The sequence below is a fragment of the Ruditapes philippinarum genome, unplaced genomic scaffold (genome assembly GCF_026571515.1).
Source record: "Ruditapes philippinarum isolate M1 unplaced genomic scaffold, ASM2657151v2 ctg236_1_1_1_1, whole genome shotgun sequence".
Classification (NCBI taxonomy): domain Eukaryota; kingdom Metazoa; phylum Mollusca; class Bivalvia; order Venerida; family Veneridae; genus Ruditapes; species Ruditapes philippinarum.
The window spans coordinates 252,873-268,177 of NW_026855129.1; the positions used below are offsets into that span (position 1 = coordinate 252,873).

The following is a 15,305-nucleotide window of genomic DNA, read 5'->3' on the forward strand; positions in this document are numbered from 1 at the left end:
CGAACTCATCCGAACAATTACCTAGACAACCATTCTGACCAAGTTTCATGACTGGTGAGTCAAAAATGTGACCACTAAAGTGTGTTTAAGGATTATCCATATTTGAGCAGTGTGACCTAGTTTAAAACCTAGGTGACCAATATGCGAACTTGACCTAGAAATCATTAAAACAAACTTTCAGACCAATTTCCAGGATACTTGGATCAAAACAGTAGCCACTAGAGTGTTAACAATATTTTACTATTTTAAGCAGCTGCTCCGGTGACCTAGTTTTTTATCCGAGATTACCCATGTTCGAACTTGACCTAGTAATCATCAAAACAAACTTTCAGACCAATTTACAGGATATTTGGATCAAAATAGTAGCCACTAGAGTGTTGACAAGATTTTTCTATTTTTAGCTCCTGTGACCTAGTTTTCATCCGAGATGACCCATGTTCAAACTCATCCGAGCAATAACCTAGACAAGCATCCTAACCAAGTTTGATGACAATTGAGTCAAAAATGTGACCAGTGGAGTGTTAACAAGGTTTTTCTATTTTTTAGCTCCTGTGACCTAGTTTTACATCCGAGATGGTCCATGTTCGAACTCATTCGAGCTATCAACTAGACAAGCATCCTGACAAAGTTAGATGATGATTGTGTCAAAAATGTGACCACTAGAGTGTTAACAAGGTTTTTTATTTTTAGCTCCAGTGACCTAGTTTTTCATCCGAGATGACCCATGTTCGAACTCATCCGAGCTATCAATGAGATAAGCATCCTGATGATTGAGGCAAAAATGTGACCAGTGGAGTGTTAACAAGGTTTTTCTATTTTTAGCTCACCTGTCACAAAGTGACAGGGTGAGCTTTTGTGATCGCTTTTCGTCCGGCGTCCGTCCGTCGTCCGTCCGTAAACTTTTACTTTAAATGACATCTCCTCATAAACCACTAGGCCAATTTCATCCAAACTTCACAGGAATGTTCCTTTGGTGGTCACCTTTTAAAATTGTTCAAAGAATTTAATTCCATGCAGAACTCTGGTTGCCATGCCAACCGAAAGAAAAAACTTTAGATATCTTCTTTTAAAAAACCCTAAGAGCTAGACCTTAGATATTTTGCATGAAACATCCATTAGTGAGTGTCTACCAAGTTTGTTCAACTGAAAGCCATGGGGTTCAAAATTGGCCCCACCCAGGGGGTCATTGATTTTCCCTATATGCATATAGAAAAAACTTAAAAAATCTTCTTTTAAAGAACCCAAAGAGCTAGAGCTAAGATATTTAGCATGAAACATCTTCTAATGAGTGTCTACCAATTTTGTTCAAATAAAAGCCCTGGGGTCAAAATTGGCCCCGCCCCAGGGGGTCATTGATTTTCCCTATATGCATATAGTAAAAACTTAAAAAATCTTCTTTTAAAGAACTCAAAGAGCTAGAGCTAAGATATTTAGCATCAAACATGTTCTAATAGGTGTCTACCAAGTTTGTTCAAATAAAAGCCCTGGGGTCAAAATTGGCCCTACCCTGGGGGTCATTGATTTTCCTTATATGTGTATAGCAAAAACTTTAAAAAATCTTCATTGAAAAAACCCAAATAGCTAGAGTTTAGATATTAAGCATGAAACATCTTCTACTGAGTGTCACAAAGTTTGTTCAAATAAAAGACCTGGGGTCAAAATTGGCCCCGCCTCGGGGGTCATTGATTTTCCTTATATGTGTATAGCAAAAACTTAAAATCTTTAAAAAAACCCAAATAGCTAGAGTTTAGATGTTAAGCATGAAACATCTTCTAGTAAGTGTCTACAAAGTTTGCTCAAATACAAGCCCTGGGGTCAAAATTGGCCCCGCCTCGGGGGTCATTGATTTTCCTTATATGTGTATAGCAAAAACTTAAAATCTTCTTTGAAAAAACCCAAATAGCTAGAGTTTAGATATTAAGCATGAAACATCTTCTAGTAAGTGTCTACAAAGTTTGTTCAAATAAAAGCCCTGGGGACAAAACTGGCCCCGCCCCAGGGGTGTCATTGTTTTTAACTATATGTGTATAGTAAAAACTTTAAAAAGCCCAATGAGCTAGAGCTTAGATGTTTAGCATGAAACATCTTCTTATGGGTGTGGGGGGGGGGAGGGGGCTATATACAGGTGAGCCACCTCAGGGCCATCATGGCCCTCTTGTTATCTCCTGTGACCTAGTTTTACATCCGAGATGACCCATGTTCGAACTCATTCGAGCTATCAACTAGACAATCATCCTGACAAAGTTTGATGATGATTGTGTCAAAAATGTGACCACTAGAGTGTTAACAAGGTTTTTTTTTATTTTTAGCTCCAGTGACCTAGTTTTTCATCCGAGATGACCCATGTTCGAACTCATCCGAGCTATCAGTTAGATAAGCATCGTGATGATTGAGGCAAAAATGTGACCGCTAGAGTGTTAACAAACAAATGTGGACGGATGACGGAAATTCAACGATCCTAAAAGCTCACCCTGAGCTAGCTCAGGTGAGCTAAAATACCAGAAAACCCTGAATTTAGTATCAGCTAGCTCAGGTGAGCTAAAAATACCAGAAAACCCTGAATTTAGTATCATTTCAATTGGTTTCATTTGGGTAACTTTAGTATAGAAGACAGTTTTCAATAGTAGAAAAAACAAATGCCTGAAAACATGTACGGTCCATGTTTACTCTATCTGTGTCTCTAAATATGACTACTTTGTTTGTTTGTTTGTTTCATTCTACGCCTTTTCCCAACACTATTTCAGTCATATAGGCGGGTAGTTTCCTAACCATAGTTCCTGGAAGGTTACACCAGTACTAGACTACCTTCTTCCGCGCTAAACTACCAAAGCATCTCCCAGGGATCGAACCCATATATGACTACTTGATACCATTCTAAAACACAAATAATTATATATATAGATTATCGTGATACTACATTGTATTGTATTATTCAAAGTATTCTCACATGGTTCATTATTTAACATAATATTGTATTAAACTAGAACTATCACTAAATGTGATTAATACAACCACAAGACTGCTTCGGAAATGAGGATGTTACTAATAACAGAATACCTTGCAAAAGAATTGAAATATAGAGTTATGGTTGTGGGCAATTAAGAATAGTTGTGGTTCTTGTATGTTGCATTTCCTTTCAATGTGGTTGGCCTTTGATGAAGTTTTATTGAATTACTCTGTAATATGTCCAGAAAGACAAAGAAAAGAAACAAAGGGCAATAACTCTATAAATACTGAAGATGGAGTTATAGTTCTTGTGCACTGCACTTCCTCTTATTGTGCTTGACCATTGTATGAAGTTGTTTTGAATTCCAACCAGTACCTTTTAAGTTATGCTCTGGACAAGGAAAAGTATCAAAGGGCAGTAACTCTGTATTTTGTCAAAATGGAGATATGGCTCTTGTGCACTGCACTTCCTTTTAATGTCCTTGACAACTGTATGAAGTTGTATTGAATTCCAAACAGTAGTTTTCAAGTTATGCTCTGGACAAGGAAAAGTAACAAAGGGCAATAACTCTGTAATAAGTCAAGACGGAGTTATGGTTCTTGTGCACTGCACTTCTTCTCAATGTGCTTGACCATTGTATGAAGTTATATTGAATTCCAACCATTAGTCTTCAAGTTATGCTCTGGACAAAAAAGCAATGGAACAGTAACAAAGGGCAATAACAATAACTGTAATTAGTCAAGACAGAGTTAAAGTTCTTGTGCATTGCACTTCCCCATATTGTGCTTCACCATTGTATGAAGTTGTTTTGAATTCCAACCATTAGTCTTCAAGTTATGCTCTGGACAAGGAAAAGTTACCAAGGGCAGTAACTCTGCAATAAGTCAAGATGGAGTTATGGTTCTTGTGCACTGCACTTCCCCTTATTGTGTTTGACAATTGTATGAAGTTGTTTTGAATTCCAACCAGTAGTTTTCAAGTTATGCCTTGGACAAGGAAAGGTATCAAAGGGCAATAACTCTGTAATTAGTAAAGATAGAGTTATGGTTCTTGTGCACTGCACTTCCTCTCAATGTGCTTGACCATTGTATGTAGTTATATTGGATTCCAACCATTAGTCTTCAAGTTATGGTCCGGACAAAAGAATGGAACAGTAACAAAGGGCAATAACTCTGTAATTACTTTAGATAGAGTTATAGTTCTTGTGCACTGCACTTCCCCTTATTGTGTTTGACAATTGTATGAAGTTGTTTTGAATTCCAACCAGTAGTTTTCAAGTTATGCCTTGGACAAGGAAAAGTAACAAAGGGCAATAATTCTGTAATTAGTCCAGATAGAGTTATGGTTCTTGTGCACTGCACTTCTTCTCAATGTGCCTGACCATTGTATGTAGTTATATTGAATTCCAACCATGGATCTTCAAGTTATGGTCCGTACAAAATTGTTTGTTTGTTTGTTTGCTTCATTTTACGCCTTTTCCCAACAGTATTTCAGTCATATAGGCGGGTAGTTTCCTAACCATCGTTCCTGGAGAGTTACACCAGTACTAGACTACCTTCCTCCGTGCTAAACTACCAAAGCATCTGCTGGGGATCGAACCCACGCCAGAGAGGTAACTGGATTAGAAGTCATCGACTCTAACCCCTCGACCACGGAGGCGGTCACCGGACAAAAGAAAGCAATGGAAAAGTAACAAAGGGCAATAACTCTGTAATTACTTTAGATAGAGTTATGGTTCTTGTGCACTGCACTTCCCCTTATTGTGTTTGACAATTTTATGAAGTTGTTTTGAATTCCAACCAGTAGTTTTCAAGTTATGCACTGGACAAGGAAAAGTTAACAAAGGGCAATAACTCTGTAATTAGTCAAGATAGAGTTATGGTTCTTGTGCACTGCACTTCCTGTCAATGTGCTTGACCATTATATGTAGTTATATTGAATTCCAACCATTAGTCTTCACGTTATGCTCCGGACAAGGAAAATGCAACAGACGTCTGGACCGACCAACCGACCACCGGGTGACTCCTATATACCCCCCCAAACTTCTTTTTTTGGGGTATAATTACAAATGTACTTAATTAATAAGCATTGTCAATCCACCATTACAGTTTTCATAATAACATACCCTAGTCTTTTTTTAATAAATGTGTGCCTTACTCCAAAATAAAGGAGCTTATAAATATATTTCTTTTACAGGAATGGAGCTAGAGTTACATAAAAAAATGGTAAGTGTTGACAATTTATCATTTTGTTTAATTAATAAACACTGCATTTTATTTGGATTGATACAAAGCATTAATTTTAACTAGGAAGAGAAAAAAACAGTTCCTTTTAATAAGTACATACAATCGCATGGATATTAACAGATATAAAATTGAAAATATACATCAACAAAAATATATAATTCTAGTTATTATTTAAAATTTTCCATATCTTGTACAAAGTTGTACCTTTTTTATTTGTCTGTATCTTAATTATTGGATTATTTTGACTAGAATTTATGGACAATAATGGCTGTAAAGAGAAGAAAAACCCTTCCTTAAACTCATTTCTGACTTATAAAGAAAAGAAAATCCTGCGCTTACAATCATTTCTGACTTGAAAAGCTCTCCAAAAGCTCTCTGACTGATTGACGAATCATGGGACGGACGGACGAATGGACGGACGGACAACCCGATGACTATATGACGACTAAATTTTTTTGGGAGCATAAAAATTAATTCTGACTGAAGAAAAAGAAATCCCTCCCTAAAACACATTACTGACTTGTAAAGAAAAGAAAACTCCTCCGAAAACTCATTTCTGATATGTAAAGAAAAGAAAATTTCTCCAAACACTCATTTCTGATTAAAAAAAAAAAACCTCCCTAAAACTCATTTCTGACTTGTAAAGAAAAGAAAATCACACACTTAAACTCATTTCTAACTAGGTAAGAAAAGGAAATTCCTCCATCAAACTCATTTCTGATTAGTACAGAAAAGAATATATTCCTCCCTAAAACTTATTTCAGACAAATAAGAAAATCCCTCCCTAACTAATTCTTGATTTGTAAAGAAAAGAAAAGTCCTCCCTAGAACTCATTTTTGATTTGTAAAGAAAAGAAAATTCCTCCCTCAAACTCATTTCTGATTTGTAAAGAAAATAATTTTCCTCCCTAAAATTCATTTTAGACAAAAAAAGAAAATCCCTCCCTAAAACTCATTTTTGATTTGTAAAGAAAAAAATCCTTCCCTAAAACTCATTTTTGATTTGTCAAAGAAAAGAAAATCCCTCCCTTAAACTCATTTCTGATTTGTAAAGGGAGAGAAAATCCCTCCCTAAATCCCTGAAACTCATTTTGATTAGTAAAGAAAAGAAAATCCCTTCCAGATACTCATTTCTGATTTGTAAAGAAAAGAAAATCCATCTCTTAAACTCTTAAAGACTAGTAAAGAAAAGAAAATCCATTCCTAAAACTCATTTCTGATTTGTAAAGAAAAGAAAATCCCTCGCTTAAACTCATTTCTGACTTGAAAAGAAAAGAAAATCTCTCCCTCAAACTCAAGAAAATGCCCGCAAAAACAAAACAATCGTATGGACAGACCAAATTACTAATGTTATTTGAACTTGTTGTCAATTCCTTAGTATTTTTTTTTTAAATGTTTTATTTTATACTTTTTTTTCTATATAATTGCAACTTTACATCAAAATTGAAAGGAATAAAATATGTTTAAACTAAATTAAAATTATTTGACATGTAAAATTATTTTGTTTAAAAATTAAGAAAAAGGTCCTCTGGAATCAATAGTAGAAAAGTAGCTTTCTAACTTTCTTTCTTTCTTATTTTTCCTTTTTTAACTTTTTACTACTAAACTAAGCAATGTATCCATCTAATTTCTAAAATTAAATTTTTATTCGTGCTTATACCTCAAATAAAACAGTTATGAATCTTGATTTTAGTTCATGAATACTTATTATTAAGGTAGTATGTATGCATTATGAAGAAAGCAAGCACAAGACAAAACAAGAACTGTCGGAGGACAGTAACGCTCGACTATTCGAAAATTTGTCACAAGGGTGTTTCATTGAGTATAATAATGCTTACCTATATGAATACATAAAATTCCCGAAAAGGTACAAACTCTTCAAGTTTCAATACATTCCCTTCAGTAGTTATGCAGATACAAGCTTACATGCAAAATCTTAACCAAGAATTCATGAGTCGAAAAAGGGGCATAATTATGCAAAGAAGCAAATCAGAGTTATGGGACTTGTACCAATCATCTAAGATAATCACAGAGAACAAGTGTGTGAAGTTTCAATCCATTCCCTTCAGTAGTTATGGAGATACCAGCTTACATACAAAAACTTAACCAAGAATTTCTAAGTCGAAAAAGGGGCATAATTATGAAAAAAAGCAAATCAGAGTTATGGGACTTGTGCCAATCATCTTATATAATCACAGAGAACAAGTGTGTGAAGTTTCAATCCATTCCCTTCAGTAGTTATGGAGATACCAGCTTACATACAAAAACTTAACCAAGAATTTCTAAGTCGAAAAAGGGGCATAATTATGAAAAAAAGCAAATCAGAGTTATGGGACTTGTGCCAATCAACTTATATAATCACAGAGAACAAGTGTGTGAAGTTTCAATCCATTCCCTTCAGTAGTTATGGAGATACCAGCTTACATACAAAAACTTAACCAAGAATTTCTAAGTCGAAAAAGGGGCATAATTATGAAAAAAAGCAAATCAGAGTTATGGGACTGTGCCAATCATCTTAGATAATCACAGAGAACAAGTGTGTAAAGTTTCAATCCATTCCCTTCAGTAGTTTTGGAGATACCAGCTTACATACAAAAACTTAACCAAGAATTTCTAAGTCGAAAAAGGGGCATAATTATGAAAAAAAGCAAATCAGAGTTATGGGACTTGTGCCAATCATCTTAGATAATCACAGAGAACAAGTGTGTGAAGTTTCAATCCATTCCCTTCAGTAGTTATGGAGATACCAGCTTACATACAAAAACTTAACCAAGAATTTCTTAAGTCGAAAAAGGGCATAATTATGTAAAAAAGCAAATCAGAGTTATGGGACTTGTACCAATCATCTTAGATAATCACAGAGAACAAGTGTGTGAAGTTTCAATCCATTCCCTTCAGTAGTTATGGAGATACCAGCTTACATACAAAAACTTAACCAAGAATTTCTAAGTCGAAAAAGGGGCATAATTATGAAAAAAAGCAAATCAGAGTTATGGGACTTGTGCCAATCATCTTAGATAATCACAGAGAACAAGTGTGTGAAGTTTCAATCCATTCCCTTCAGTAGTTATGGAGATACCAGCTTACATACAAAAACTTAACCACAGGGACGCCGACGCCGACGCCGACGCCGACAAATGGGTGACTGCATTAGCTCGATTATTCTGCGAATAGTCGAGCTAATGATATTTTCAGTTTAGTTTTTACTGATATTGTATATTTTGTTACTGTTTATATAAAATTTGTGAAATACTGATTACTGAAAGAGTTTTCAAAAAAGCATTTAAGGTATTACCATCCTAATGCATTACCTCCGCTTTGAAGTGTATTCAAACAGGCTAGACCTACTGTTAACTACATTGAAAATGAGGGTTCATTCCCCAGAAGGGTAAACTTTTTTTTTTTTTCTTTTTTTTCTTTTAACATTATTTATGTATCTCTCATGACTGTCCCATTTGGAAAGAAAAAAGCGTTTAATTTTGATCTTTTAATTGGTATTTATTGGCTAAATTAAGCTGAATCTAGTGATAAATATGGTACCTGATATTTTCAAAGTGTAATTAAATCAAAACTAGACGGTAAAAGTGTTTCATATTTTACAAGATCAACCAATATACTTCTTTAAAATTTAGGGAAACTTTAAAAACAGGCACTCATTTAGGTAAATTTTAAAGATTTTTTAAATTAGGCTCCTTAAGTAGGAAAATGGTCAGACACCTGGTAAAAATGGGTTGGGTAGGGTAACATTTTTATACAGATTTCATAAATTTTAAGTAGAAACCATAATTTTGCTTATGTGGATTGTAAGCTGAAGGGTACTATTTGTTTCTTACCAAAAATTAATGGGAAAACATCTTTCATTAGAATGTTATTGCAGATTATATAAAGGTTCCTCATTTCTAAAAAAGGGTCCTCATAACATCCTAGCTTGAGTTCAGAACAAGATTGCATTTGAGAAAAATGCTATGCCACCGCATTAATACAACACTAAATAGTAGTGTAGGAACAGATTTTGTTTTGTTTCAATGCAATTGAAGATTGTCATTATGCAAAGATCCCTGACCTATCTAATTCTTATTATCAGATTAGTGGTTAAATCTATTGTTAATCCAATAAAAGATCAGAGTAGGAATATATCATATATCAATGCACTTGAGTCTGGTGAATTTGGTGGTGAAGGTCATATTTCACACAGCCTAAATTTCATGACTACATCAAAGGACAACACAGTTAGACACTTTGTCAAAATCTAGGTCAGCTGATATCACTATACAATGTTTCACGCAAAATATCTAACCTCTAGCATTTGTCAATTGCTAGAAATTTTTTTTTTAAAGTTTTTACTATAAGTTTTTACTATATACATATATGGAAAACCAATGACCCCCGGGCGGGGCCGATTTTGACCCCAGGGCTATCATTTGAACAATCTTAATAAGGGTCTACCAGACAATGCCTTATGCAAAATATCTAAGCTCTAGGCCTTTTGGGTATTTACATGAAGGTATTTTAAGTTTTTACTATATGTACATATAGTGAAAATCAATGACCCCCGGGGCGGGACCGATTTTGACCCCAGGGCTATAATTTGAACAATCTTGGTAGAGGTCTACCAGACAATGCTTTATGCAAAATATCTAAGCTCTAGGCCTTTTGGGTCTTTACAAGAAGATTTTTTAAATTTATTCTTATAATCCCTTTTGGTTGCCATGGCAACCAGATTTCTGCATGGAATGAAATTCTTTAACAACTTTGGAAGCCCTTCACCCAAGGATCAATCCTGCCAAGTTTGGTTGAAATTGGACTAGTGGTTTTTCACAAGAAGATTTTTTGATGTTCACTATATAACCTATATAACACACACACACACACACAAACACACACACACACTGGTGAATCGCAATATGCCACCGCATCGCAGATGCTGCGGTGGCATAAAAACGGCCATAACTTGTTTTCTGTATGGAAAACTTTGTTTAAATTTTGCATACAGGTGTACTTTAAGGTATGATGTCAAATTTTTAGTTCCTTATAGTGCCCATTAGGGTGGTAATACCTTAAAGCTTTCTAAAGTAAGGATTACCAATAAATATTGTTTAAACTAAAGGCATTATGCCATATTTCTATCTTGATATATTTCAACTTTATTATCAGGTATCAGAGTTCTATTGATTTAAAGAACTCGAAAGTTAAACTACCAAAAGACAATTAGTCGACAACGCTAATAAAACGCATGCGTAAATAAATTCCGGATACGTGTCAATATCATTGGACGTGGTTAAAAATATGTAAGGTATTTAAAAACAAGATTTTGGTTTAAGTATGAGGAAACTTGAAGGCTATAAAGTTTCCAAAGCTATGCAGTAAAATAAACTTTTAGATAAAATCTTAACTGACAAAGTTAGGGACCAGATACTAAAGTGGGACAACAAAATTAATGGACGCTGCAAAAAAATATGTCCTGGAACTGCATAAAAACAATAAAAAAATGATATACATATTTTTTAGTAATTTAATTCTCATTTTTGAAATAATATTATACAAATATGCTCCATCTTTTGCATTTTATCAAGGTGACACCTCCAATACTTTTTTCAATTATGCCACCCCCTGACTAACAAAACCAGAAGGATGGGCTGTGAGACAAGCCCAAATACCCACCTTTACAAATGCATTAAGTGTGTGAGGGACCATGCAGAAATTATTGTTGCAAATTAATCACAAAAATAGAAACTTTTTCGAAACTAACATTTTTCATAAAAACTCCAAGAGCAAATTCATACTGTGGTATTTTTCCTTTCACTATCTTTGCATTCTAAAATAATTATAAGTTACAATACTTTCTAGCTTATGTTATTCTATCATAATTATTGCTTATCTATAAACATCTATGTCACTTGATTCTAATGAACTTCAAGAATTTTTAGTACAAAATTATGCACTTATGGCTTCATGAATCTTTTTTATTTGTAGAATGTCTGTTGTAATAAGAAAAGCACAGCAGGGTGTCAATGTCCAGATTCTACTACCTATGACAGAACTTGAGTCACATTTGTGTGAAATGTGCAGAAGATTCCCGAAGGATCCTGTTCAAACACTTACTGGACACAGATTCTGCAAGGACTGTTTCACTCTTTATAGTTGGTAAGTAAGCAAAGCATTAACACTACTTAGGTACAATGGAGAAATTTTAGTTTTTAATCTTGATCCTATACTCTTGATCACAGGGCCAGCCACAAGGTGTCATCAAATTTTGATTATGTGTAAAGCTGAACCATTGGTGACCATGATTCTAACTGATTTTAAACACTATAATTCTTCTTGAAAAATACATGACAACTAAATAAATATTTTTAGTTAATCTTATGGGAATGAAACTCTGAGTCAAAATAAAAAATTGTATATAAAGATATATTTTCTTCAGTAACCAATGTGGAGCATTATAAATCAAAATAATAAACATTCATCTCTCATGTGGAGACTGTCATTCATACTGTTTCAGGGAAGGGACAGCTTGCAAAGCCTGTGTGCTAGAGAATATTACAGGAGATGACGACTGCTTACGTAATGTAAATATTTTTTAAAATTCAAAATAAATTTCATGTTCTTAGTTCAAATAATAAGAAACCATTAAATAAGGTAGCTTGATAAAGAGCTGTAAAAGGAGGCCAATATTTTGAAAAAGCAGTCAAGAACAGAAATTCCTAAATGAAAATAGTCAATAACAATGGAGGTCTACATTATTATGTATCTTACAGGATCAGCTTCTGTTAAAACTGTAAATAATGCATGTCACACAACACACATATTACATGATGTATTAATGAATAACATTTACAAATACAATTACATTTTACAGGGAGTCTTTAATCCCGACAATGGCTCCAAACGCGATGTAGACAAGATGCAAGCAAGGTGCCTCACCTGTCATCTAGTAACATCAATGAAAAACATGGAGGTAATATTTCATTATTTATTAGACAATAGTAGGGCTGAGAATTGTATTCCAATATTCAAAACACTACCAAATATTCAGACATTGAATATTCGAAAAAAACTGAAAATTTTTTAGTTTTGAAATATTTTTTTTTTACTTTTTTCTTTCAAATTTTAATAAAGATCGTAAATTAAACACTTGACCTTCATTTGACCAGGTGTTCATATGTTTGTATAACATGTGTCAACTATTATTGCCAATTAACTGTGAAAAGTTTGAGGTCCTAAGGGCCCTATTTCACATTTTGTAATTTACCTGTTTAACAAGTTCAAAGTAAAGCATCAAAGGTAATTCAACTTTACCAAAAATGTATTATGTCACAAGCGATTATTGCACAGTGATGCTGTGAGGAGGGTTGTAACCAATCATTTTCCATTTTTTACTTTGGAATAAACTGATATGAATTGATAAAATCCATGATGACAGGCAATGATTAATATTTTTTCTAAGACAGAATGGTCATTTCGATTAAACGGTAAAAAATTTCATAAACATTTACAAATGAAAATCGAAACGGATCTATTTACACATGAAACCGTGGGGGACTTAGCCAGTTGTAACCAGCATTAACCATTAACCAGCTGGAACCATAACCTTTGTATAAAGCAAGACATCATACCAGGCTCTGTAATGTTGGTTGACACTCAACTATAAATTTTTATATTGATTTCCCAAAATTAATACTGAACAGTCCAAAAAATGCAAGTTCAGAAAAGTCCATTAAAAATGCAGAAGGTTTTTTTTACATTATTTTATATTTGTGTTTTTTTTTCTACTTTCAGACTCACCATTGCATTATCTGATTGAGGCTGCTCTTAAAAAGGAGTTAAATATGTGTGTAGTTATGTTTGTTTCAAATGAAGAGGAAAAAACCGCTAATTGCCACATATATATTAACGCTTTGTGTATTCATTTAGATAGTTGTGTTCATTTTTTTGTTAGATAAATAGTCAGCTTCTGTAAGTGTTCATAAAGGGACCCCAGGGAGGTTTTACCATGTGACAGGACTTGATTTTTTTTTAGATTAATGTGACATTAGATGCAAGTCTATTCCAGTAACTTGTGTGCAAAATTTCAGATCAGACACACAATCTTTTTCCTTGATAACTATTTTTATAGAGTACAATGACCCCATATTGCAAACCTTTTAAATGTTTTTTCAATCTAATTGGACTAAGAATTCCGAATTAAATTAAATTTAATTCAAAGTATATTTCTTCAATATCTTCTGCATATCTTTCCATTTTAAGTGTCCCAGTTGATATGTGTGAGAAATTAAAGTTACATGTTTTTTAAACTTTTAGATCTCAGTGGAGTTCCTTTAAATAGTTATTTTTTATGAAATAGCTAGGTTATTTATATTTGTATTCAATGCTAGAAAGACTGGAAATTGTGGTAAAGAGGCGGTGAAAGTTTACAGTGCATTATTTAGTGTTAAATATTTCTACATGTAGTTTCCTGTTAAAGAAGTTGTATATGTTATGTTTCAAAATCTCTATCATTTAGTATATCCATGTTATATAACTATTATGTTTTCTGTTTATTATATTTTACAAATGAAAATTTGAGAAATATTCATGAAATAAAATGCATTTTAATTTTCTTTAATTTATTTTTTCACTGCAGTGATTTCACTGGTATCTTGCCAGAGTTCTTGTCAATGTGAATTGTATGAATTGTCTGTTGTAATTCTCTCTATGTTATTTGTTGTATTATTCCAGAAATAATATATCCCAAACAGTGATTTTATTGCTCAATTATATCACTGTTTGGAGTTCGGATATGAGGAATTATATCACGAGGGCGTATAGCCTGAGTGATATAATGAGGCGCATCCGAACAACAAACATTGATGTTATCCAGCGATAAAATCACCGATTTGGATATATTATTTCAATTCTAACACAACATCAACAAATAAATGCTGCCGTAGCTGATATAAAGCAAAATTTCGCCTGATTCGTTTCCGTACTTATTTTCAGCACATAAGATTTTTTACTGGTTATGTCACATGTATTATGATTATGTCACATATCTAAATACATGTATAGAACGTCAACAGTGATTTTATTGCATAATAACACACACTTTCTGTTCTTCTATATTCAATAGGGAAAAATGCGGGTCGTGTTAGAATGTTTTGTTTGCTATAGGGGTTGAATAAATAGAAAACCAGTGTTTAATTTCAACAAACCCTGCCACTACACAAATTTATATTACTCAATTTCAATGTATTTAGTCATGTAAAAATTTGTTGTCATATACTAAATTTTTTTTATTAAACTTGTTCAAGAAAATGTAATAAAGTTTGTCATAGAACTCATAAGATTTTATGCTGTATATCAGTTAATGGGATGTTATATGTAGCATCTTTAACAAAAATATTACTAAATTAAACCAAATCCAAAATGTAAACTAATTTTTGTTTCTATTATCAACAAATAAATAACAGTTAGTTTTACTTTTGAACTTAGTGCTGCGGATCTAACACTTTCTTGGTAAAATCTTATCGGGTGCCTCTCCCTGCATTAGTTAAAGAGAAAATTGACACACATTATTTCAGGCACAAACAGACACCTTAATAGAATCACAGACCTTCTGTAAGATTGTTTGAAAGCTTTCTCACATGAAAGAATCCAAAACCATCACTAATGTATACATTCATGTCAATTTTGATAAAAATTTACATGGAGTTCTATATTTGTACCTTATTTCTTTATTCTGCAATATTATTTATTTGTATTTTAACATGATCAGATGAACAAATTCTAGAGAAAAAGACAGTTTGGCACTCTTACTATATTGTCAAAGGGAAATCTTTATGGTAACACTGTTTGAAGGAGTGGCTATGGTGTATGTTCATTCTAACTGCTGACTGATTATAAGATTAACCATTTTTCCGTTTCATTGATAAGCGGCGTCTGCTTATTTGTAAATTATGTTTCAAAAGGCTTTCCAAAAGGCTTAGTTGTAAATAATGGCTCCAAAAGGGAACAGTTTCTTTAAAATTGTGTTTTTTTTTAATATTTAGTTATAAGGTGTCATGTCTCAAATACCCATATCGATAGATCTTAATGACAATCTGTTAGTCTCATTTACCTATTAATATTAGTAT

At 33.3% G+C, this 15,305-nt stretch overlaps 1 protein-coding gene across 1 annotated transcript; it reads left to right on the forward strand.

The window, feature by feature from the left end:
* The first annotated feature begins 676 nt into the window (after positions 1 to 676).
* Positions 677 to 15,120, forward strand: LOC132742202 (TNF receptor-associated factor 2-like). Its single transcript, XM_060730534.1, has 6 exons — positions 677 to 806; positions 5,144 to 5,172; positions 11,167 to 11,337; positions 11,696 to 11,762; positions 12,053 to 12,151; positions 12,973 to 15,120. The coding sequence occupies exons 3-6, from the start codon at positions 11,168 to 11,170 to the stop codon at positions 12,991 to 12,993; spliced, it is 357 nt and encodes a 118-aa protein (XP_060586517.1). The 5' UTR covers positions 677 to 806; positions 5,144 to 5,172; position 11,167; the 3' UTR covers positions 12,994 to 15,120.
* Positions 15,121 to 15,305: the final 185 nt, after the last annotated feature.